This window comes from Castanea sativa, chromosome 10 (assembly GCF_040712315.1).
Source record: "Castanea sativa cultivar Marrone di Chiusa Pesio chromosome 10, ASM4071231v1".
In the NCBI taxonomy this organism is placed as follows: Eukaryota; Viridiplantae; Streptophyta; class Magnoliopsida; order Fagales; family Fagaceae; genus Castanea; species Castanea sativa.
The window spans coordinates 26,357,620-26,384,848 of NC_134022.1; the positions used below are offsets into that span (position 1 = coordinate 26,357,620).

The 27,229-nt window shown below is 35.3% G+C and overlaps 2 protein-coding genes and 1 long non-coding RNA gene across 3 annotated transcripts in view; 2 read left to right on the forward strand and 1 right to left on the reverse strand.

Moving 5' to 3' along the window:
- LOC142613593 (uncharacterized) overlaps positions 1-18,131 on the forward strand; it is a 66,513-nt gene extending 48,382 nt beyond the window's left edge. The window contains exon 2 of the long non-coding RNA XR_012840290.1: positions 17,705-18,131. This is a non-coding gene — a long non-coding RNA (uncharacterized LOC142613593). The remainder of the gene's footprint in view (positions 1-17,704) is intronic.
- LOC142613600 (endoglucanase 17) lies at positions 6,437-9,359 on the forward strand. The gene is made up of 8 exons (XM_075786017.1): positions 6,437-6,786; positions 6,877-7,083; positions 7,190-7,390; positions 7,477-7,569; positions 7,659-7,820; positions 7,915-8,026; positions 8,124-8,287; positions 8,675-9,359. Exons 1-8 carry the CDS (start codon positions 6,529-6,531, stop codon positions 9,005-9,007), a joined length of 1,530 nt encoding a protein of 509 aa, XP_075642132.1. The 5' UTR covers positions 6,437-6,528; the 3' UTR covers positions 9,008-9,359.
- Positions 11,283-19,411, reverse strand: LOC142613592 (sucrose synthase 2). Its single transcript, XM_075786000.1, has 15 exons — positions 19,166-19,411; positions 18,927-19,059; positions 17,423-17,574; positions 17,081-17,273; positions 16,667-16,785; positions 16,259-16,475; positions 15,995-16,090; positions 15,711-15,884; positions 14,806-14,922; positions 14,540-14,706; positions 13,122-13,346; positions 12,307-12,628; positions 11,984-12,228; positions 11,767-11,905; positions 11,283-11,552 (listed from the first exon to the last, which is right to left on the reverse strand). Exons 1-15 carry the CDS (start codon positions 19,267-19,269, stop codon positions 11,514-11,516), a joined length of 2,442 nt encoding a protein of 813 aa, XP_075642115.1. The 5' UTR covers positions 19,270-19,411; the 3' UTR covers positions 11,283-11,513.
- Positions 19,412-27,229: the final 7,818 nt, after the last annotated feature.

The following is a 27,229-nucleotide window of genomic DNA, read 5'->3' on the forward strand; positions in this document are numbered from 1 at the left end:
AGTTCTGCCCTAAACCTTAAGTCAAGAGGCAGAGGTAATGATAGAAATTCAAATCGGGGCAAATCAAAATCTAGAAATGATAATCGAAATAGAAGTAAATCTAGTTCAGGCCAACAAGTACAATGCTGGAACTGTGGAAAAACAACTCACTTTAGGAGGCAATGCAAAATTCCTAAGAAGAAGAATGGAAATGATTCTGCTAATGCTGTAATAGAAGAGGTACAGGATGCATTATTTTTTGCAGTAGACAGTTAACTTGATAATTGAGTTTTGGACTCAAGAGCTTCATTTCATACCACTCCACACCGAGAAATCATACAGAATTATGTTGCAAGTGATTTTGGTAAGGTGTATTTGGCTGGGTGCAGCCTTGGATGTTGTAGGTATAGGAGACGTCTGAATATTGTTGTCCAATGGGTCTGTTTGGTTACTGGAGAAGGTTCGACATATTCCTAACATGAAGAGGAATTTGATTTCTATTAGACAACTTAACAATGAAGGGCATACAATACTATTTATAGGTGGGACTTGGAAGGTTACAAAGGGAGCTAGAGTATTGGCTCGTGGAAAGAAGACTGGTACTCTCTATATTACCTCAAGTCCAAGAGACACAGTTGCAGTTGCTGAAGCAAATACTGATACAAGCCTATGGCACCGCAGACTTGGTCGCATGAGTGAGAAAGGGATGAAGATGATGCTATCAAGAGGAAAACTACCAGAGTTGAAGTCCATTGATTTTGACACGTGTGAAAGTTGCATCTTAGGAAAGCAGAAAAATGTGAGCTTCTTAAAAACAGGCAGGACACTGAAGGCTGAGAAATTAGAGTTAGTACACTGATTTTTGGGGGCCTTCTCCGATTGCATCCCTTAGAAGTTCAAGGTACTACATCACTTTTGTTGATGACTCAAGCAAAAAGGTATGAGTTTATTTTCTGAAAAATAAATCTGACATATTTGAAACTTTTAAAAAATGGAAGGCCATAGTTGAGATAGAAATTGGTTTGAAAGTAAAATGTTTGAGGTCAGATAATGGAGGAGAATACATAGATGGAGGGTTCAATGAGTATTGTGTTGCACAAGGAATTAGGATGGAGAAGACCATTCTTAGGACACCACAGCAGAATGGTGTGATTAAGCGCATGAATAGAACTCTCAATGAGCATGCTAGAAGTATGAGGTTGCATGCCGGACTACTAAAAACTTTCTGGACTGATGCTATTAGCACTGCAGCTTACCTGATAAACCAAGGACCATCAGTTCCCGTGGAGTTCAGACTTCCTGAGGAGGTTTGGAGCGGTAAAGAGGTAAAGTTTTCTCATTTAAAAGTTTTTGGTTATGTTTCTTATGTTCATATTGATTCTGATTCTTGTAGTAAACTTGATACAAAGTTTAAAATATGTTTTTTCATTGGCTATGGTGATGAGAAATTTGGTTATAGGTTTTGGAATGAACAAAACAGGAAAATCATCAGAAGTAGAAATGTGATATTTAATGAACATGTTATGTATAAAGACAGGTCAACTGTAGTGCTAGATGTTACAGAGATAGATCAAAATAAATATGAGTTTGTCAACTTAGATGAATTGACTAAAAATACTGTCCAGAAAAATGGGTGAAAAAGATAAGGAGAATGTAGATTCACAGGTAGACTAGAGTACACCTGTAGCTGAAATCCGCAGATCTTCTAGGACCATTAGACCTCCACAGCGTTATTCACCCGCTCTAAATTACCTCCTGTTGACTGATGGTGGTGAGCCAGAGTGTTATGATGAAGCCTTACAAGATGAGAATTCAAGCAAGTGGGAGTTAGCCATGAAGGATGAGATGGATTCCTTGCTGGGGAATCAGACACAGGAATTGATTGGATTGCCAATAAGAAAGAAGGCTCTGCACAACAAGTGGGTATGAAAAATAAGGAATGAGCATGATGGTAGAAAACATTACAAAGCCAAATTAGTTGTTAAAGGATTCCAACAGATTAAGGGCATTGACTACTCAGAGATATTTTCTTCAGTTGCGAAGATGTCAACAATTACACTGGTATTGGGAATGGTGGCTGCAGAAAACTTACATCTTGAGTAGTTAGATGTGAAGACGATATTCCTTCATGGTGACTTGGAGGAAGATATTTACATGATTCAGCCAAAATGGTTCATTATTTAGGGACAAGAGAATCTAGTCTGTAAACTGAGAAAGAGCTTGTATGGCCTAAAACAAGCTCCTAGACAGTGGTAGAAGAAATTTGACAGTTTTATGCATAGAATTGGATTCAAGAGATATGAAGCTGATCGCTGTTGCTATGTTAAGTTTTTTGACAATTCTTACATCATTTTACTGTTGTATGTGGATGATATGCTCATTGCATGGTCTAGCATTGAGGAGATTAATAATCTGAAGAAGCAATTGTCAAACCAGTTTGGGATGAAGGATTTGGGAGCTACAAAGCAAATCCTTAGTATGAGAATCATTAGAGACAAGACTAATGGTACATTGAAGCTTTCACAGTCAGAGTTTGTGAAGAAAATTCTTAGCAAATTCAATATAAATGAAGCTAAACCAGTGAGCACACCCTTGGGTAGTCATTTCAAACTAAGCATAAAACAGTCACTGAAGACAGAAGAAGAAAGGGACTATATGAGCAAGGTGCCCTATGCCTCGGCTATTAGCACCTTGATGTATGCTATGGTGTGTACAAGGCCAGACATTGCACATGTAGTAGTAGTTGTGAGCAGATTCATGAGTAAGCCAAGAAAGTAGCATTGGGAGGCAGTCAAGTGGATTCTGAGATATCTGAAGGGTTCATCAGATACATGTCTTTGCTTCACAAGTGCAAGTTTGAAACTGCAGGGTTATGTAGATGCTGATTTTGTTGGTGATATTGATAATAGAAATAGTACTACTGGGTTTGTATTTACTTTGGGTGGTACAACTATATCTTGGGTTTCAAATTTACAAAAGATTGTTACTTTGTCTACTACAGAAGTTGAGTATGTTCCAGCAACTGAAGCTGGAAAGGAGATGATTTGGCTACATGGCTTCTTAGATGAATTGGGTAAGAAGCAAAAGATGGGCATTCTACATGGTGACAGTCAAAGTGTAATCTTTCTTACTAAAAATTCATCTTTTCATTCAAAGTCGAAGCATATACATACAAAATACCACTTTATCCGACACCTTTTTGAAGATAAGCTGGTAATACTTGAGAAGATTTGTGGATCTAAGAACCCGATAGACATGTTAACTAAGGGTGTCACTATTAAGAAGCTAAAGTTATGTGCAGCTTCAGTTGGCCTTCTAGCCTGAGGATAGGAGGATGAGTTGCAGGGATGAGGGATTGTTTTTGGAAGATAGCGGCTGATGTTGGTGATTGAACTAGTCTCCAAGTGGGAGATTTGTCGGGTTCTGTGGAGCCTAATTATATTTGATCCAGTTGACGACCCGACCCGAATAATGTTACGCGGTTTTTAATGAGAGATTTTCTGAGATTTAGTTCATGGAGCAGAGGCTTGGGCCGATAGGCCCAAGCCGTAACGCTCATAAGCAAGCCTCTTGGGGGTCCATTGTGAATCATGTACGTAGGATATAGAAAAACGCTGTTTTGGTGATTAGGTTTTTTTTTTTTTTTTCGATTGTTATTTTTGAGAGAGTGAAAAACTGTAGCCGTACTTTGTACTTTCTCCTTGATGATAGTAAAATCCCTACAACTCCGTGGACTTAGGCAAATTGCCGAACCACGTAAATACTGTCTTATGCGTGTGATTTTTTTTTTTTACTTGTGTTTTCTCTATTTTTTGTTTCTCACAGGTTGTGAATTTCGTGGTAACTCCCTACACTGATTAGGTGAGTGTTGGTGACTTGGTGTCTTCTGGGTGGTAGAAGGAAGTTTAGTGATGTCAGTTCGCAGTGCGATTGAGGAAAAAAAAAAATTAAACAAGGTCAAAACAATGTAGGTAATTAAGCATGTATATAACTACATCATTTTAAGTTTACTTGATATTTGAGGACTACATCGCTCATGAAAATTGACAAAAGATGACAAATAAAATAATATCAAACGGTTAGGAAGTTAAATCAAAATCCAGAAAACATCAAGAATCAAATTTAAAATATTACATACTGCATACTTTTACGGTGTAAAACAATTAAGGAGTTATACTTTGCAAATTAATTGTACTTTACGCATGAAATCTACTTCAAGATAGGAGTACAATCTTAGCAAGAATTTTGTAAAGTAAATTGGTGCATAGTCAAACATTCTTCCCTCTTTTTTTATATTTTTACAATGGAGGAACTACGACCATCTCTCTCCTGATACCCGGACCAAAAATCAAGGGTAGGGGAGATGAGGATCTTTCCCACATTATTACTTTAATAATAGGGTCTAGCAATATTGTGTGCAACAAAGTTGGCTTCCGTAAAAGTATAAACTATAGTCCAATCAACAAAGGAATTCGAGATAGTTTTAACCTTAGTAATAACATTTACAATAGACCAATGAGAGACTTTCGAATGGTTGGACAATGTTTACAGGGTCTTCTTCATAAATTACATGCTTGATACCCGATTATCCTACCTTTTTAAACCTTGGTTCCTAACAATTGTTGGCAGTGCAAGATTTTTCTTGGACGATAGCTGCATCAAAGTTTATTTTCACAAAAATGGAGAAACGGAGATTCCATAAAACTTCACCTAGAGACCTCCAATTTTTTGATATTGTGGGATGGTAGGGCTGGTGACTCTTTTTTTTTTTTTTTTTTTTTTTTTTTTTTTGAGGATGGTGACTGGTGTTGTTATATGTAAAATAGGGATCAAAATCAAGTCTGCCTTTGCTTATCTATATCTCTCGATTTAAAGTGCTACATCCGTTGTACTACATCCATGTGCGTGGGCCTTTATTGACCCCTTAGTGACTCACTCATAGAACTTCAAAGGATTTTCAACATCATCTACATGCTTATGTTCACTACCTTTCTCCGACACCGATTTGAGTATAAGCATCAAACCCATATCCATGTTCATCACCTTTCACTGACAACAATTTTGAAGATTCTTTTACTCTGACTCTGCCTCAAATTGTGGGCAAGAACTCCCTTTAAACTCAATTCCAAAGTTGTTGGACTCAATTCTAGAGTTGTTGGAGACAGATCCATTATACTTTTAGGGGATTGCAGTATTTGGGGATAGTAGTAACTCTAAAACAATAGATCGATATTAGTCGTCACTGATATATTTTGTTCTCTTGATCAAATTAAAATAGTCTCTATTACAAGATTGACTCACTTGGTTGTAATTGTTTATCTATTATAGCAACTGTTGCCACCTGATAATCTCAAATTGTCATGAATGCACATCATATCTTTTTGTCAACCCCCCCCCCCCCCCCCCCCACCCCTCCCCCCAAAATATATTATATATAGCTATATGAAAATTTAATGTTGAGTAATGTCATCACTACAAACTGTTTTATAACATTTGTTACAAATTTTAAATATGAAAAAATTTTATTAGTTTTTATCTAAATTCCTTACTAATATCATTTTTTTTAATTACCAATAATTAACTATTCATCATATTAACAATTTGTAAATAAAAAGTTTGTAACTTTAACATTTTCCTTTAAAGTTTGAACCTACAAAAGGTACACATGAACTTTTCTAATGATCAAATTAATCCATACCGAACCCCCCGCTCCCCACCCCCCCCCCCCCCCCCAAAAAAAATGTTTATAAATCCTAAAGGTACCATTCAACCCTCTTAATAAGTGCCGCAAATTCGTGTACAAATCATCAATAATTACTTTTTTGTTGGAGAAGAATCACCATTCACCACCAATGACTTTGTCTGTGTTTTTTGTTACTAATAAAAGAATGTAATAAATACTTTTTTGATAGAGAGAGAGAGAGAGGTATGCAATGCCCATATTTTTAAGTTAAAAGTTAAAACCATTGCTTAATGCATAGTAAGTTCTGTGCTTAACGTGTTTGATAATCTGGATAACATCCTTTGCGAGAAGCTCCAAGCGAGGTACCTATCATCGGCACAAATTTCACAATCCAAATGGACTTTATAGCAAAATTGGAATCTTTACTTGAAGTCTTCTTTCGTTGTAGCATGAATGTAATTAAAATTCCCATGTGACCTCTCCTGCTTAGTCATTAATGCCCCTGAATGTCCTTCCTACCTTCTCGGCAAAGGCAAGCCCTCTGAATTGACATTACATGAAATTAACCCAAGAACCCATCTTTAAGAGAAAAAGGGTAGTCACAGTTAACCAATATATAACATAACAAGAAATCCCCACACCCAAAGGGTACCCATTTTTAATTGGAGTTTATTAAAGCCAAACCCTGTTGGAGGATGTGGACTTAATTATTGTACCACTCGCTGGCCACACACAGGAAGTTAGAGAGGCAGCTTTTGCTTTATAAATACCAAGGCATAGTGAGGCCACAGGTTCTACTCCACTGCTGTTTTGCAGGTTAGTTGCTGGTTGGTTGGGATCTTTTACTTTGGTTCGGGGAACCCAAAATGGCTCTCTCTCTTTACTCTTTCGCTCTGCTCTGCTTCTTCTTTCTCTTTCATTTCTTCACTATCAATGCCTACCCTGTCCACCATAACTACCCTTTTCACCGCCACCACCACCCTCACTTTGCCAGTCATAACTACAGAGATGCTCTCACCAAATCAATACTCTTCTTTGAAGGCCAAAGGTCTGGAAGCCTCCCTTCTAACCAGAGAATCACTTGGAGGAGGAACTCTGGTCTCTCGGATGGCGCAGCTATGCATGTAATTAACAAAAACTTGTTTCTTTTCTCTTGTTGTGGATAATGTGAAGTGGGTTTTGCTCATTTTTGGAATGTGAAACTTGAAATGCAGGTTGATTTGGTTGGAGGGTACTATGATGCAGGGGACAATGTGAAGTTTGGGTTCCCTATGGCTTTCACCACTACTATGCTTTCATGGAGTGTTATTGAGTTTGGTGGGTTGATGAAAAGTGAGCTACCGAATGCCAAAGAAGCCATTCGTTGGGCCACTGATTACCTCCTCAAAGCCACTGCACATCCAGACACCATTTATGTTCAGGTTTGTTCTCTCTCTGTTCTGCATTGTCACTTTTTTACTGCCTATTTTGTTTCTTAGCAAATGTGTCATTTTGGGTTCTTGTGGCTGCATTTGTGCACAATTGCAGGTGGGTGATGCTAACAAGGACCATGCTTGTTGGGAGAGACCTGAAGACATGGATACCCCAAGGAGTGTGTTCAAGGTAGACAAGAACTCTCCGGGTTCTGATGTAGCAGCTGAAACTGCTGCTGCTCTTGCATCTGCTTCATTGGTCTTCAGAAGAAGTGACCCAACATACTCCAATCTTTTGGTCACTCGGGCTATAAGGGTAAAACTTTTTAACTAGACCAACAAAAATGTTTTTGAAAAAAAATCAAATTAAACACTCCTAATGGTGTTTGTTCATGGATCTAGGTGTTTGAGTTTGCTGATAAGTACAGAGCAGCCTACAGCAATGGTTTGAGGAAAGTTGTGTGTCCCTTTTATTGCTCTTTCTCTGGTTATCAGGTAAACATTTTATCCCTTTTTAACTTTTTATTGTTGTTTCTGTAATAAGTGAACTAAAAGCTTTGTTTGGTGTCTTAACATTATGCTAGGATGAGCTTTTGTGGGGTGCTGCTTGGCTACACAAGGCTACCAGAAATCCAGCTTTCCTCAACTACATTCAAGTTAATGGACAGCTCCTTGGAGCTGCAGAGTTTGACAATTTCTTTGGGTGGGATAACAAGCATGTTGGGGCAAGAATTCTTCTCTCCAAGGTCCCTACTTTATTCACTTTTTTAAAATTCTAATCTTAGTATTTAATTAAACACTTGGAAATGTTTTTACCATAGGAAATTTTTGTATTATCAGGCTTTTCTTGTCCAGAATGTCCAATCACTCCATGACTACAAGGGTCATGCAGATAATTTCATTTGCTCTATTATACCAGGGGCCCCTTTTTCTTCTACCAAATATACCCCAGGTCTCTTTCTCTCTCTGACAGACTCACACATACGCACAAAGAGTACTTGTCCAATTTGTAACGGCTAATTTTGGTTTTTTATTGCTATGCTAAACAGGAGGGCTTCTGTTTAAGATGGGTGATAGCAACATGCAGTATGTGACCTCCACTTCATTCCTGCTCCTAGCCTATGCCAAGTACCTAACAACTTCTCACAAGTTTGTAGACTGTGGTGGAATCACTGTCACACCAAACAGGCTCCGAGCCCTTGCCAAAAGACAGGTACAGCCCATGGGAATATTAGGGCTGTTATGACTATCTTCTGCTAACATTGTTTATATTTTTTTAGATATATATAAAAGCAAAATATATATAATGTTGTATAATAACTGAAAATATATTTTTAAACGGGTGTACCAAAAAGGTCCTTAACATTCCTCTTTCACTTAACTATAATGATGAGCCCAAAACAATTTTATTCTAATTACACTGTTGGACTTGGAGTCTTGGACACATTAAAAGAACTTGAAAAACTATGTTTAGGGCCTAATATAAACTTAAATTGCATGTGATGGTGAACTAGAATTTAAAGATGAACCTAATATATTGGCAATTAATAATTGATTTTTTTAACTTTGTACTTTTAATTTCTAAAATTGTTTTTATCAGGTGGACTACTTGCTAGGAGATAACCCATTGAAGATGTCCTACATGGTGGGTTATGGTCGAAGGTACCCACAAAGGATACACCACAGGGGCGCATCACTACCGTCCATTGCATCACACCCAGCCAAGATCCAATGCTCTCCAGGCTTCAGTTTCATGAAATCCCAATCCCCTAATCCAAACATATTGGTGGGTGCAGTTGTTGGTGGACCCGACCAGAATGATAGGTTCCCAGATCAAAGGCCAGACTATGAGCAGTCAGAGCCAGCCACTTACATTAACGCGCCTCTAGTAGGGTCATTGGCTTATCTTGCTCACTCATTTGGCCAGCTCTAGTGTCTTATTAATTAGACCCTATAGTGGTAACTAGTAACTCCCATCTTCTTTTTTGGGCTTTAGATGATGAAGTCTTTTTTATTTCTCATCGAGTGCACGTGGTAATAGCCTATAGGTTGGAGAGCAAGGCTCGAGCCCCAAACCTTTGAAGCACAATGGTCAATGGGGTAGATGGTCTTGGCTGCTGGATAATATTTAATATTTATACATTATTATTGTGATGATTTGAGCTAGTTTCGTGCCATCAACGGCGTTTTTATTATGTTAAGGATGTGGACACAACATATAGTCCATTGGGTTGCTTTTCTAAGGAGATGAATGAATGATAGTCCCATTATGGGAATTTGCAATTTGTCCTCTATTGTTTAACTTGAAATTAACTTTCAAAACCTCTTTCTCTCTATCTCTTTCTTTGTATTTGTGTGGGGTTTCCGTCAATTACGCAGGAAATTGAGATAATAAGGACATAAAGTACGATGGACTTGGGAAGAAAAAGAAGGAAGAATGAGCCAGGTGGTGATTCCATTATATGTTATTAAAAGTTAACAAGTTATATTATATTTTTAGAGATAATTTCAATTTATGGCATTAGTCTTTTCTTCATGATATCATATCAAAGACGGGAATTAGTTTTTTGGAAATGTTAACAAGCACCAGTCGGTGCTTGTTAAGAGTTATTTTTTTGTGTTCACTTAAAAGAAATAGAAAAAAAGTTGTCAAAGATATTGTCAAAAAAGGTAAAAAAAAAATTGCCAAAAATTGAAAGACTACAAAAAATTGAAAAAATTACTCAAAAATTTATCCAAAGAATGTTGTTAACGGCACCTTAGTGCCGGTTAACAAAAACTTTAGTTTTTTTTTTTAATAAAGGCAAAATTAAATTTTAGATATTTTATTTTACGACAAGAAACTACTGCAAATAACCTATCTTTTTTACTTTTTTGGTTGGAGGAAGCAAATAAGCTATCTTACTAAATGGCCTGACCTAGAAACCGGAAAAAACTGAAAAAACTGAAACCTACTGCAAATAAGCTATCTTATTAAATGGCCTGACCTAGAAACCGGAAAAAAAAAATGCTAGTAAAAAGTGATTAGTATTATATAAGTGACTGTCAGTGGATAATGTTCTAATTGGATGCATAAAACGTTGTAGGGTTCGAGTATTTTGACCATTGAAAATAGGGGAATGAGAGGGGGGATGAGGATCAAGCAAAAAGATTTTGCTGAGCATGTGAAATTGTTTGGGGTTGTGGGTCATGTGGTCAAAAAGCTGTTTTTCTTTGGCTTGGCAGGGGTGACAGAGGGTGTCAGAATTGGGACCTTGGTCTCTTTTTGATACAAAGATTAGGACCCCAGGACTCCAACTGGGTTACACAGTGAGACTTGAACCCTAATAAAACTAAGGTGGGAAAGAGGTCATTTTTGAGGGCCGAAAGACATTCCTTTTCCTCCACTGTCTTAAAAGCGCCAAGATAATTTTGATTCCAGGACTATATTTTCTATATGATTCCAATTTTGACCCTACCAGTGCCTCAGTCCCAGCCCCAGTCTTCCAGAAGAGATCACCACTTGGCCGAGGCTCCGGTGGGTAATTCCTTACATTATGCTATGGACCAGATTATAAGTTAATTTTTTTTTTTTTTCATATACAGTTTTTTTTTTTTTTTTTTTTTTAATAAAAGTATATTTTAGTATACAACTAAAATCCTTTCTACACAAATGGGGCTGCCTAGTCCTACAGCAACACATCAAGAAGTGACTCACACCTTACACCCAGAAATTCCTGGTGTTTGGAATACTGACTTGAGTCTAATACTCTGATATACAAAATTTAAACAAACAAAATTAAAGTTAATTTCCTAGCAAAAGGTAGAGAGGACGAGCTCTATCACTTGAATATCATGCCATATTTGAGCCATATATGCTGCTGCTGCATATATTATGAATACAACACCATCCACAGCCTTGCTATCTACCCATTCTTGTGAGGAGAATATCATTAAAATCACAGCTCATTGACAACACAGCATGCTTCTGCCTATGATGCTGATTCACTAGCTTAAGCCATTAAAAATTGTGGACAACTGCTTCCATCATGGTTTGAATTGGCTTCTTAACATTCCATTTCTCTTTAATCTGGCTTCCAAGTTGTTTTTAAGGTTTTCTGTAAACTCAAAAATGATCTGCTTTATTTTAAAGATATTCATTATCTGTTAAAATAGGTTTCTTTGGCAGGATTGTGAGGAACAAAGAGACTGAAAAGAACCTAGCAAAGTGATTACCAAATAACAGATATAATAAGCATTTTCTCTTCCAACATAAAGCCTTGCCATTATTTCACATAAAAGCAGCTATCCCATTCTGATACATGGGTCATCCGCACAATGACAATGGAGAAGAATATACATAGCATTCTACACACAAACAGAACCTTATTTATGTCCATAATCTTAATACTCTGAAGGTATGGGTTCGCAGAGTACAGATTCGCGTGAGTACTCGCAGCTTAATGTGGGTCATCGCTTGCCAGAGGAACAGTTTTCACCTGAAAGAAGGTAATCATGATGAAATTCTATATATTTAATGAGTTTAGAACTAAAATATAAATAAACATCTAATCCATGATAATGAAAATTAGAATTCTGCTGTTACTGCTCTATCAGAATTTTGGAGTTATGATAAACACATGCCTTCCCTAAATTTCTCTACATTATTAGCTATGTATTGTATTTGTAGGGAGCAAATTTTGAAGCACTCACCAAATCACGGCACTTAAGAATGTAGAACATCTCAAGGTATCGACGAGTCTCACGCCGCTCTAGTTTTGAAACATACTTCCAGAAGCCATAAACTCCAGCTAATGTCATTAGCCTTTCAGAATAAATCTTCCACGTATACCTATGATTTTATAATTTTCACAGTAAGCCACACATAATACATTGCAATAAATAACCAATTTCATCAAGAAAGACAAACCTTTCATAAATTCTTTGGAGTCCCCCATCAGAAATTTTATTCCAATAACTTGGATCTTCCTTGCATTTTTGAAAGAAATCCACCATAACTGCAGCAGCTTGGTCAGGGTGATACGGATCAATGTGAAACCCTGATATACCATGCTCAATAATCTCAGCAGGACCACCATGGCAAGTGGCAAATGTAGGAAGGCCACAAGTCATTGCCTCCACGACTGTAAGTCCAAATGCTTCATAAATTGCAGGCTGCAAATCATTAAAAAGGAAACTTTAGACTAATGCTTTAGGACTTGCAAATCCAAGAAAGAACACTACATTATATACCTGAACAAAAGCACCTTTTGTATCTGCTATGTAGCGATATAGCTCACCATTACGTGCTCGATTCATTTGGGCTGATATCCATCGAATTTGACCATCTAACTTATATTTCTTAATAAGAAGATGCATCTTCTCAATTTCTTCAATTTCTTCTCTGTCTTTGGACTTATTTACATCAAAATAGCCCCCGACCACCACAAGATTTACCAGTTCCCTCAGTTGGGCGCTCTTACCAAACAATTCAACCAACCCTGTTATGTTTTTCACACGGTCCAGCCTTGCCATGGTAAAAATTAAGGGCTTTGATCGATCACTCAATGTACCACTGCAATACAAATAAAAGATTAACTATTAATTACCCACCATTTCTAATATCAAGTTCTATAAAGAGAACTCTATCACCAGTCAAAATAGTAGGCTTCATAACTTAACCTTTTTGACTATTCATTAACTAGGTTGATAAGAATGAGTAGAAATAAGCATGGAACTTTTGGCAAGTGCATGTATACATTTGCACCTCTTTTATAATTTAGTTGGTCATAATTTGCAAAGTATTGGCATCAAAAACTGAGAAGGGCAAATGATTAGGAGTACTAAAAACTAAAACAGAAAATAATAGACGTATTTTCCTGTTTTTCTTCCATTCTATGTTTAAAAGACAATTATCCTGCTCTGTTCCTTCTGTAATCCGCAACCGCTGTGAATTCTAGATACAGAATACTTATGAACTATTGATCAGGTGAATTATTCATTGATTAACAATGCCATAAAAGAAATTTATGTTAACTGTAGAAAAGTTTAGAATGAAAAAGACTCACATGTGCTCATCATTCTGCTCAGGATCATATAACAACTTTTCAATTGAATCATGTAGAGCTGTAAGTCGTTTTTCCTTTTCAGAATATGGGAAATATATGCACATATCTGCCCCAGGAGAGACAATATTGAACTTTGGGTCGAAAACATCAATGCCATGAACAACTCGGTACAGCCCTGGAAGAGTGAAAGCTGTGTGGCTCTCATACTGGCCAACAGTATTTTTTCTGAAACAAAGTGCATAAAAGTTAAGCATCTGATTTGACTAGCATTACTAAAGTATTAAGGAAGAATCACTCAGTTGCATAAACAAAATTTTCAGTTTCTTAATGCAGAGTTGATGCTTAAGTAAGCCTTTTTTATGATAGCAAAGGTAGGCAAATTTAGTTGACAAATCTGATACTGGAAATAAACATCAGTAAATGCCAGCATTTGTTGGACCAAATGGCATATCTCCCCCAATAAAAAAGAGATGGAGGGTGAGGACATGCATCCAATCCCGAACATTTGTGATTTGTGTGTATTTGCCTAATAAAATAAAGTTATCATCATTGAGCCAATAATTGGCAATGGATTAAGGGAATCTATTTTGGGTGGCAAAACATCCTGAATACCAATATAATGATATCACTGCATTTTTACACAAATTTCACTGAGTACGATCTGACAGCTATCTTAAAGAAAGAAAGTTACCTGTTAACTAAGGACCCCCACCCCTAATTTTTTTGGCTCCTCAAAGCAAGACTTTGGAATCTCCAAAACTAGATAGCCTGACGAGCTGTTGAAGTGTACAGATTCTCCTTAATGTGCTCTTAAAACTGAGCTTTTCCAGTGTAACTAAGTACCCTACTACGCCACACTCATGGAATAATTATTGATTAATAATGTCTTAAAAGATGTCAATCAGTCCTCCCAAACTATATATGAAAGATTCCAAAATCAGTATTCTCTCAAACACTGGTTATATTATGCAGTCACATCTCTGCAAAGATTCCTGTATCAGTATCCTCTCAAACCAGAAATGTAGTTCTTTAGCTCATAGGTGCTGTAAATGGGCATTGGTAAATGACTTCTCTGAGCTTACTCCCTCCTCTATTCTGTCTGAGGACTAAAGCACTGTTTGTTTGTTGTTTGTTTTAGTGTTTTTCCATTCAGCTAAAAAGAGTGTAGCCACATCTAGGACAAGAGACGCCAATTAAAAATAAGAAGTGGGTGACACATGCCATGTGCAAGCACATTTGTTCTATGTTACATGCATGAGTAATTATGCAATTTATTTTATCAACAGATTCAATTAGTCATAAGCTTCAACTAAGCAAAAATAAAACTAAATTTTTTGAATTCTAAACATAAAAATTCAATCTAAATAGTACACCAACATATCAAGATCAATACCCGACAGCATAAGGAAGAGACTTACGTTCCTGCAATCTCCTGGTATGTACTGGTGATGATAAAATCAGCATTGTTCATGGCTATTAGATCAGCAGTGAATTGGCATGAGAAATGGTATTTATCCTCAAACTTCTTCCAATAGATATCCGAATCTGGGTATTTTGTTTTCTCCAATGCATGTGCAATTGTACACTACGCATATCAAAGCTTATAACAATTAGATTGCATTCTAAGAAGATAATAATTTGAACGTCCCATTTGCATTATAAGAATACCAGAAAGTTTGCTAACCTGTGTGACTCCCATTTTATGAGCTAACAGGGATGAAACAAGATTCCCATCACTGTAGTTTCCTATAATAAAATCTGGTAAGCCCTGTAACTCAGCAACAAGTTCACTAGCTGCATCCTGATCAAATACATAAGCAGGAGCGTGTATGACACAACAGATTATGAGAAAGCATGTAAACAGTAAAATAAGCAAAAATTTAATAAAAAGATATTTTAGCTTTCTATAAGCCTGTACACATAGATGAGTGTCTGACAGATTGCATAACAAGGAGGTGGTGATGGTGGCAGAAATGGTACTCAGACCACAGTGGCATGGCATGGCTTGTTGGCACCACATAGTTATGAATATGGTAACATGAGAAGAGGTGGTCCAATGAGAACAGCGGAATCACAGCAGCAGATTGACAAGGTGGTAATCAAAATGAAAGTAATTATAAGACATGCAGGAGTAATGGAGTGGTCAAGATAATTTTGGTGAAGCATATTGATGAAATGACGGTAGTGGTGGTGTCATGATGGTTTTGATCTAGGGTGGTGGAATCAGAATAGGCGACATCACTAACCGTGAGGTGGTAATAGGTGCATTAGGTTTTATTAATTCAACTTAATGAAGTAAAAGATTTGTAAGCAAAGTTGATTGGGCAAGCAAGATCAAAATTTTATCTGGTCTAATTTTTACTTTCACTTCTTCCCCCCCAAAAGGAGTATAACCCAAATTTGTGCTTCTTTTTATAGAAGGTAATTCAGTGTGATTTATGATCACCACTTTCTCTCTCACATGGATCACAAACCTAGCATGTAAATGATTCCAAGATGTAGCTTAAATATGCGTTACCAATCTTGGTTGTTGAAGCATCAATTTAAAACAAAGCTTAATGAAAAGAGTAATTCACTCTAAGTGCTTACCTCTGCAAAGGTCTCCAGATAAGGCCAGACATCAAATCTTGAGATCCACTTACGAAGAATTCCTTTTTCCGATCTAAAAGGAACTCGCAAAATATGTGCATGTTCTGTTCCACTGACTCGTTCCAGCCGCTGGTTGCATGTGGTTCCTTTTGAATCAGGTATTAACCTAGTCACCTTGGAGAAATAGCATAAAAAAAGTATTACATTTAAATCACAGAAAAAAGGGGGGGGGGGGGGGGTGCAATTTAAGTCTACTGACCAGAGCTAAGCATAAATACACTTACAATAAGAATTCTAGGGGTGATATCTAGCCCTTGCCTCCGTATTCTAAGAAGCATTTCATTCTCCAGTGCACGAACTTGATCTAGTATGTACACAACCTTCACACATTAAAAAATAAATATATAAAATAACATTTCCAGCATATTTTGCCAATAACCATAACAACACTATTGTATGATAAGTGTTTCCAATGTATGCACTCACCAAAAACAAAAAATTATTTGCCATCTATGTAACGGGAAGAAGAAAGAAAAAATTATGAATACCTGGCCACCAGTGTCTGGTAAACCTAAAACATTTGCTTGCCCAAAGTAACCATGTGGAGATAAAATAACAACATCAAACACCATAGGTACTCTCCCAAGGAATGTTTCTAATGTAGATGGGTCAGGAGCATGAAGGATGTCCAAGAGAAGATGCATCATCTCCGTTACCCGTTCTGCTGTATCACCCCAACCTCTTTCAAAACCCATTCCCTGTAATCTGCACGCAAGTGACAAATAAAGCCAGAAAATATCAGGACTATATCATATCTTTCTAGAAGTAGACGTCTCCCCCATAATTTACCTACATGCTGAGAGAAAGATGTGCAAACAGATAAACATATCAAATTATAAATAAATTCATACATCCATATATTTGGAGATAGAAAGTGAGAGAATTATAGAACTTACGCATATTCAAAGTCAGAATAGGGTGCATCAGATGGAAGCTTAGAAATATATTCCTCAGCTTTAGTCAGCGCAGACTGAAGATGTGATATGCTGTGTATCCGATCATTTAACATCAAACCCTGCACATAATCCTCAATTAAATCACTTTAGTTCTTAAAAGTTCTCATACCAAGAAAGATTTCAAATAATTCTTCTAAATGTTCTACTCCACAGTATTAATACCAAAGAAAATCAAACCATAGCACGTAAAAAATAATATTAAGCAACAACACTAAAGCAAAACAAGAAACAACAGTAAACTTGTAACTGTAATACACTTCCAAGAATAGAACAGATGATAAAAGTTATATTTTAGCTCACATCACTGCAAATGAAAACCACATTTGGAGAAAGCCCCTTGCTTAGCAAACTTACATGTCCTTTATATTTGTGTGCTCGGAGGAAATCTAGTAATGGTGCCAATGAATCTCTGTTATGGAACATACTTGAAGAAAGGTGACGATTGAGGAACTGAACGCCATTGCCAATGGATGAAGACCTATTGGGGCGAGGAAAATTTGCATTGAATGGCTCAAAATCAAGCTCGAGGACATATTGGTCATTAGACCTAAAACATGATAAATACCAAAAAACAGTATGTTATAAATACGCATTCATAGGGTTATAAGCAAACATATATATATATATATATATATATATATATAAAATCTATCATCTTTGTAAAAGTGAAATTTCCAAAGTATGAAAATTGCTTACCGCCCATCTACAAGTGTTTCTTTGAAGTGAAGATATTCAGAAACATCCAGTTGCTCCACACTGAGTTCATAGACATTGACACGAACATATTCCCAAACACCAGGTCTTGGGCGAATTGCTATGGCCACAAATGGAGGCATAATTATGGCTTCCTGTCACCAAAATCAACTACAATGTTACAATTTCATTCCCAAGAATACAAAGTTCTGTATACCTTTCGCTATTATTATTATTATTTTTATTTTTATTTTTTTTACTTTTTATGAATAAGAATGTATTAAGGAAAAACAGGGGACGACTCCAAAACATCTCCAACTTCAGGATCTACCACCCAAGAAGGAAAAGAGGAGATGGACATAGGCCCTTCCCAATTACAGAGGGCAGCGCACCCATCCACATTGTGAGGCAAAAACTTTACAATTCGAGGAACAACAAAGAAATCTGGAGCTTGTGGAACCCTACAAGTTTGATGGCTTAACTTACAATAAGTCTTGTGACACAATATTTTACAACATTGTACACAATCAACTTACAAGTTTCCAAAGGACGTTAGGCATTTATTTCCTAGTTTTTCTTCAGTTTCCTTTGGCCATGTTAACCGCACTGGTAATATAGTAGCGGATGCCCTTGCAAAAAAGGCTTCTTCCATTGTAGGCTGTCAAGTTTGGAGGAATGCCTTGCCTTCAGACATTGCTGTTTTGGTAGACTTTGATGTCCATTAAACTCTGTTTTGCTATTCTAATAAAGTCCCAGGCTTGAGGTCTGGATTCTCAAAAAAAAAAATAACTTACAAGTTTGTAAGTGTTTTTTTTGTTTTTTGGCTTTAGCTCAATTGATAAAATCATATCTTTTTTTTTTTTGGTCTCACCCTCAAGCAAATACGCTGGCAGCTAACACGTATTGTAACCAAAAAAAAAAAAAAAAAATTTACACAACAGTTGAGTTGGCATGTTGTGATTGATGGTAATGTGCGAAGTGGGTCCTCGTTAAAACTATGTTGTACAAATGGAAACATAAATCGTGAAATTTATTGTGCCTTTAGCATTGCTCGCTCGCCTTTGTAATCTTCAATTTTCACTTCTCTTTTTTAATACCCAAAATAAATGAATCCCCAAAACAAAAGACTTTAGTTTATACAGAGTAAAAAAAAAAAATCAGCAATTAAATTAGAGTGTACACAAATTATTTGGCACAATGTTACTCACACCCAAGTCACGAAGACACGGTTGTTTTGTGTAAAACAGTTTGTGTGCAACAGCATTTTTCCATAAACAAAAAAAGATTGTAGCTATCAGTATAAGTTTAATTAGAAAAAAAAAAAAAAAAAAAAAAAAAAAGCCCTTAGACCTAAGACTCTGTTTTCACAGCCCCAAAAGCAAGGCTTAAATGGCATAATGAAGATCAAAGATAAAATGAGTCGGGTACTAATAATCAGAACAGGTTAAAGACAAACAGGACTCAGAATAGAGAATAGAGAATAGAGAATAGAGAAAAGAGAAAAGACCTGCGCAGATTTGAGGACCTCGCCAAAAGGACCATCCTTGAGTTTCAAGCGAGATGGATCATCGCCGATTACACTGTCAAGCTCGTCGATCAACGTGTGCGGTTGCAAAATCCCTTTCCCTTGAGACACGTACCTTTTCAAGCCAAACCCATCATTCAATTAATCATGGCCTTTTCAACCAAAAAAAAAAAAAAAAAACAGAGAGAGAGAGAGAAGGAAAGGAAAGTAGTAAAGGAAACCTGGAGAGAAGGGAAACGAGTTCGTTTCGATGAGCAGAGAGAGTGTCTTCAACTCTCTCTCTCATGCTGGGAATTCGAGCCAACTTAGGGTTAGACTTAGACATGATATCAAAATTTCTCCTTTGTGCGTTTACAGTGACGATGATGATGGTGAGAAAGTGAAGAGTAAGGAGAAAAGGTAGTGGCTTTAGAATCAGAGGGTGTGTGAAGAGAAAGTGTATCAGGGTCTGAGTGCTATATATAGTAGTATTGATATTGAAATGGATGGACGAGAAGCGGTGTTTGAATTTTAAGGCGGTTTTGAAGCGAAAAATAAAACTGGTGGTAATACTCGAGAGTCGAGTGGAGAGAGAGAGAGAGAGAGAGAGGTGACAGTGTGGGAATTTTTTATTTTTTTTGCAAAGAACAATACTAGGTCGGTAATTTATTGCAAAATTTTTGTCGCAACTTATTATATGTACGAGTTATAAGAAAATTTATAGGTCTATATGGGTTCATATTTTTACCGATTATAAGCCCAAAGGTGACAAATTGTGGTAAATATGGTAATAAATTGTAGTTTGCAACTTTGCATTACTATTGTAAAAACCAAGGAGAGGGGTTGCCGTTGTTTTTTTTTTTTTTTTTTTGGACAGAGGTGCTGTTGTTTTGATAGGTTTTTCTTTGTCCGGTTTTATCATACTGTATTGACACGTAGATTTGGACTATCTTTTTTTTTTTTTTTTTTTTTGAAAATAGATTTGGACTATCTGGCAAGCGTGACAACATGGTATGGAATTGGATTGGGTTTGGTAAATGGATAATGAATGGTACGTTACATTGATGATTACAAAATATGGTCAGTGTGAGCACTCATTGTGTCAGAGCACTCACTTGATGATTTATATAAAAAAAAAAAAAAGCAGTCTCAAATTTACATATTTTGGTCCAAAAACTTTCTAGGTCAGGCAAGTTAACATGGTAAAATTGAAAGAAAATAATAGATGATTGATGTTGTGTGTTAAAGAAAGATAAACAATTTAATTTTTTTTTTAATTTTAAAATGTAATGTAAAATGTACAATCTGACGTGAGATATTTTAAAAATAAATATATAAAATAGAAAAAAAAAAAATTTTGTGCTAAAATAGATATAAAATTTTCACAATAAAAATATTATTACTTTTTCCTCCGTGTCCTTCTCCATCATATTTGTTTTTGTCACATTGCTTAGAGCTAAAAAAAGAAAATTAAAGCAAAAATAGTGACAAGTTGTTATTAGTAAATAAAAAAATGATATTTATGAAAGACTAGATAGGAATCGGTAAAACTCATCAACTCATTTGTTGTTTGTTGTGAAAATTATTGTGATCCCTTTGTAGCATTACTTTTATTTATATATTTTCTATCATGTGCATTCACAACTATTCAAGCATTTGACTATTCCATGAACGTCTGTAAGCTTGTCTTCTCACACACCAAATGATTACAAATAAGAATTCCTGAGGGGTGGTTTCGAGATTCTAGTTGAAAGCTTTGATTCTAATTATAACAGAGGGAGGAGTCCATTAATTATATCCTCTTTTAATTTTGGTAGAAAATGAATGCATTAACATAAACTAGAGAACAACAAAATACTATCACTCACGCTATGAGAGACTGAAAAGCATGACAACATAAATGGAATTGGGTTTGGGTTTCGCAATGGATAATGAATGGTACATTACATGATAATTACAAAACATGGTTATTGTGTTTGTGAGCACTTAGCGGAAGCATTGTGTTACTTTTTTTTCTCCATAATCTTCCATGTTCTTAGTTCACTTTCTTATAGTTCATAAACTATTTGATTAACTCATACTAGCCTCTTATAAATTATATTGTCAAAATAAAAATTATATATATAAAATAAAAAAACATAGATTTTTTTTATTTATTTTACTACTACCACAAAAAAAAAAAAAAAAGCCTCATCCCATGCGCAAAGCGCGTGGGATGAGGCTAATATTTTTTTTAAATCTCTTTGTAATTGCATTTAGGAAAAATTGAATTTTGATTAAGTTACAATAACATTTTGTAATACAAAATAATTTTAGCATATTTAAATTTGACCGTCACCAACATGTCAGAATAAACTTAGCCTAAACCTCTAAAGATAATTTATGATATTCCAACCTCGAAAGTGTTAAAGTCTCCTTTAAAATTGCCTTTTTGTTGTTCTGTAGCTATGTGCTATTACCTACCAGTACCACCCACGAGAATAAACAAATTAAAGAACATATATTATTAATGATTACTACTTAGGATGCTCTTGTTTTACTCCTGAGTTGTTTTCCGCAGCCCATGGTTCTTTTAACTTGTAACATAAGTGTCATATGCTTTTCTTTTTTTGGGAGAATCTGTGTCATATAACTTTTTTTAATAAATAATTATAATATACTACTAATTTTGCAATTTAAACATTTTTTTTCTTTGACTTCAAGCATTGTACAGAGGTGTCTACTCAGTGTCGTATAATTATAATACTATAATTGAATCTGGACAAATATTGAGCCATGTAATTATCATTGTATTTTAGACCAAACTTCGGGACAATAATTTTTGCCATTGTTTGCAATAGAATTAAATGGGACCAACTTTCTCAAAAAAAAATAAATAAAAAATTAAATAGGCTCCATCATTGTAAACCGTCAAACGCCTGCTGATTTCTGAATTGACTTTAAAAAAAAAAAAAATCAACTCATGAATTTGTTTTGAGAATAAAAAAGATTTAAAAGAAGAAGATTTGCGATCATCCCTCGCTAAATTTGAGACAGGCTAATCTAATACCTTTCTTCTTGACCTTTTGGCTAAGATCAATGGAGAATCTCATCATGTTCTAAAGTTCTAAAGTCTAAAATAGGAGCGATACTCAATTAGAAAAAATGGGCTTAGGCTAAATCACATTTTGTAATTTTCTTATTTTCGTAGCGAAGCTTTTTTCTTGATGCCACTCTTGGATATAGGTCTAGGCTAAACCACATAAATTTGTGTGCTCCCATGTGCCATTGTTTATTTTATTCTTCTAAATCTATCTCGCATTAGTCCACAATTGTTAACTGTACTTGCAACAAATGAGCATTAAAGTTTTTTATTTCTATTCAGCCATACACAATATTATTAACTAAACTAAAAACAAATTAGCAGTTTAGAACCCAAGTTTACTCTTTCTCAACAAATTTATATCAAGCGTGGGTTCTTTGTTTCGATTTAGGAGCTATTTCAGTTTTGCTGCCGAGTCCTTTCCTTTATTCAAGTGATTGGATTTTCTGATAGCCAAAAATCTATTTGATTGTGTAAATATTATTTAATTGGATTTTACAGGATGGTAGCAAATGTTTCATCAACAATGAAATTTGAGGCAGAAAAAAATGATGGGAGATTTTTCTTTTTAAATTTGTGGCGTGTTGAGAAAAAGGGGAGGGAAATGGCCAAATATCTTGTTGAAAATTGTCTATTTAAGCAATTTAGTGAAAAATTAAGAGAAAAGAGGGAGAAAATAAACATGGAGAATTTTGTGTGGTTTGATAGTGTGACCATATCCAGAGGAGCAGTGGCAAATCCTTCACTATAAAATCCATTAGACCTAGGGTTAACTTTACTCTTTGTCAATTAAGACAATTGACTAAGGTCCTCAAATAAAACAAGACCCCATAAATTTGGTCTTATAAAGAACAATTTTATGTAACAATAATATATATATATATATACACACACATATATTGTGAGAGGGAAGGATCCGAATACATCATAGAGCCCATTGGCCCAGTTCGAGGATGGGCAAAGGCCCATTCGTGCACTAATCCAGACCTAACACATGGACTCAAGTCCGAGGAGGGAAGGCATAGATACCACACTAATCCATACTTGACATGTGGACAAAGGTTCGAGAATGGAAAACGGAAAGACCCATCATCCAAGGAGCTCGAGGAATGAATGCACCTCAAGAATGCCTCAATTGGCCACCTACACCGAAAGGCAGGGCACCGTGGAAGACATCAGAGACGTGTCAGTGGTTCGAATCCACTTCTAAATGGGCGAAGGGTCCAAAGGACAGGTAGCCGGGAGTGAGCTTTTAGGATTAAAGAAGAGAGGAAATATCTAAGAAAGGTAGCCACCATCCCCACATTCAATACACTACACCAATTTAGCTGATCTCATTAATGAGGAAAAGACACTTGAATAGTAGTTCCATAGCTCACAACACTCTCTACCACCACCAATAGAGTACTGATGGGACAAACATCCCAATTGCTACCCAAAATCGTACAAATTGAAAGCTCAGATGCATTTGGAGGGACTATATAAAGGAAATGAATCCCTCCAAGAAAAGGGTTGAAAGATTGAACTAAAATTAGAAAGAAGAGAGTATTAACTTGTACCAAGACTTGAACAAAAAATATATGAATGTTACCTCCTCGAACAAGCCCAATGAAGAATTTTATACCTATTTTGTGTTTCTCTCTATCATATTACAAGTCTCAATTCCATTAATTTTATATGTGGATCATATAGAGCATTATAATTTACCTAGCAAGCCTATTTTCTTATAAATTAATTGTGTTGGGCTAAAAATACCTAATATCACTGTTCTAAATGAGCCTAAGGCTATTTTTGAGCTCTTACACACACACACACACACACACACACACACACACACACACATATATATATATATATATATATCACATTTACTTTTTTCCTTTTTTGGGTGGGGGAGGGGTGGGAGAGTGTCAATTCCTAGCTAAAAGTTAAAGAGACACATATGCAATTTTTCCCCCCTTATCTTGTAAAAAGTCTTTCATCACTTTTTTTTTAAAGAGAAATGATATGTCCACAACATTTTTACAACATTTTTACAACAAATCCTAAGTGGCAAGTTGTTACTGGTTGTTATTGTTGGGACAAAAAAGTAATCTTAGTGTTAGATTCAAATTTGAACCTATAACAACTAACCACCTATGATTTGTTATAAAATTGTTGTGGACGTAGCACCTCTCTTTTTTAAAAGTCTTTCCGTCTTCCCTTCAAATGTCTCCTCTCCCTTCCTCTTTTAACAAGTGATCATCAAACCACATCAATTTTTCCTTTCTTTATAAGCATTTTTTTGATAATCAATCGCCATCAAACTATTCTTTTTCTATCTTATTTGAAAACTTGTTCTCTTACCTAAAATCAATTATGTCACTAGAAAGATTAAGAGAATTAGCTCTGCTTCTAATTACATAAGAAATTTAAGCAAAATTTGAATACAAAATTTAACGAATATTTTTGTATTTAAAAAAACAAGAGTAATGAATTTTAAGTTTAAAAAAAAGGCAAAATTTAGCTACAAAATTAGTTATAGTCTAAAATTACAACTTTACTCAATATCTTTTAATAGAGGTAAATTTTGACAAATCCACCCTTAGATTACACTTTCTTCTTTTATCCTCTATACTTACAAATTATCTAAAAAATTAAAGATCAATAATTATGTTAATTGTTTTAATTGCAAGTTTTTGTAGTTTAAAATTATGCATAAAATATTGGCTTATAAATTACATAGTAAATAATATCCGATTAATTAATACAAAATTTAACATGTGCGTATATGTAATTCAACGGTTAGATTTTCAAGATATGTAATGATATTTATTTTTTTAAGTAAGGCAATTTTGTAACTAAATTTTATTAAAAAAAAAATCTAAAATAAATATTACTCAACTTAAAATTGTCATCCTAAGCCCAAAATCTTTTCAAACCGGCCTGGATAGGTCTCTGTTCTAGAGATGTACATTACATTCTTATAATCTTATTTAGAATATAGTTGACCATCTCTAACCTATCTTTCGGTCCAGATAGCTTGGGAATCTAGAAAATGTTGAGATAATATAATGGATGTGCACGAATCGCCAAAAGACAAAAGTGACTTCAAAGAAGAATCTATGGTTTTCGCACACTGGGCTATATAAAGCCAAGATAAACAGTAGCCTGGTGCAACCCAAATCAAAAGAAAGCCCTCAAGTAGTTATTAGAGAGAGTTCTTGTTTGTTAAAAATGGCAACTCAAGTTGATCTTAAGAAAATAGGTAGAGAAGGTTTCGGTATTCTAGAACCGATACTAGAGAAGAGGAGAAACACAAGCCAATCTGGTGGTGATAACATGGCTAAAAGGTTCCCCATGGAGGAAGTCATGGACAGCAATCAGGCTGCGAAGCTGTTACAAGGAGTTTCCATTACAGATTATCGTCTGAGCAGAAAAGGCAGTCAAAAGGCTCGTTAACACTTCTGATAAATGCACTGCTCTTTTAGCACTAATAGCAACCACTTTGGCCTAATGTAGTGTTGTGCGTAGTATAATAGTATTTAGCTTTGTTAAATTTGTACATCGCTAGCCTGTAACATGTAAAGAATAATCTGCTTCTTCATAGCATGTTATAATCCGAATGATAATATTGTGTCATATTTTTAGCTTTGTACTTACATTGTCAAGTGTAGAAAAATAATTCTTATAACACGCGTAATATTTAGCTTAATTTGTATTGATTATGTGTAAAGTGTAGCGGACTTGTTAAATAGGTTGGGTTGGGCGGGTTTTAGGTTTGATCTTAAAAGTTACTGGTCAGAAAATTATTAGATCACAAGGATTTTTTTTTCTATGAGCATTTCCTTGGTCTTCTATAAGTCACCTATACAGTTAAATCACCTATAAAAATTAATGACATAAACTTTATTCTAGTGTATACTAGATAAAGAAAATAAATAAATGATTAAGAAGAATATTAATCTTAATTTAATGAACTTGACAAAAAAAAAAACTACTTGGTCGGGTTGGGTCAAAATTAGTACAAGTCGAACTGATTAAAATGAATTGCTATTTATGTTATCCATACCTTTTATTTTTCTTTACAGGTTTGGATGATTAACTGAGACCAATTTTATCAGATTTTAATAATTTGTCATGCTTCCCATAGTATTGTCTTTTTTTCTTTTTCTTTTTTTTTTTGGGGGGGGGGGGGGGGGTGTATTTGTTTTCTAATCCATAGACTAGAACCATTTCTGGATCACCTTCGCTGTAAGGCCCAAAAAACAGAAAATTGAATTTCTTCATCAACAGAGAAACTCAGTATCACATTTTAAAGCATGCTCTTCTCATTTGCCATGATTACGTTTCTAATGTTTCGGGGAAATTTAAAGTATACAACGTGAAGGATTCCTAAGTTTTGTTTATGAATAAAGAATGAAATAGTTTAGTCAAAGACTAAGATATCACTTCATTATTACCAAAAAAAAAGAAAAGAAAGATAATTTATGATTTTTTTTTTCCCTTCATCACCAAAAAGTATCTTATTAGATGGTTTAATGAGAGACCTCTCCCTTATTGTATAATTCTTGGTTGATCCGTCGAAAATCGAGAAATTAGACTTTGAGAGAGGATTTTTCATTTTCCCCATGACTCATGTCATGACCTAATCAAAATAGTATAAATACACAACTTAAGAGACGGGTCAAGACGTAGAAAATCAAGAGAGAAAGAGTACTGCATGTGCCTCATTTAGGATTTCTATAAGCATTCTTTTATATCATCAACCTTGTAGATGATAACTGATTGAAGAGCTACATGGTGTGTTCTTGGTGATCATGTTGAAGCTACTTTAGTAACAACACATACACTGCTATTATGAAGAAAATCTCCAAAGAGGTTCTTGGAGCCGGTCGAAGGTTTTGATTGTTAAGCTTGGGTATGTCATCTATGAAGATGTCAATGTGATTGAAGAGTCTAGAGGTTCCAAAAGCATTAAAAAGTTTTTTTTTTTTCCTGTAAATTGTTTACAAGTTGTAGAGCCTAAGAAAATGTTTCTCAAATTGTAAACTTCTCTTATCTCAGTGAACTATCATTTTTTTGGAAAATGTTTTCCTCATAATGGTTTTTTTTTTTTTTCCAGATTGTTTTCCTCGGATTTTTCACTTCATCCCCATATTGCTCTCTCTCATCTCATTATGATCGATTTTGTGCAATTGGTGACATCTACTTGATATATCTTATATACTTTAACTTTTTACAC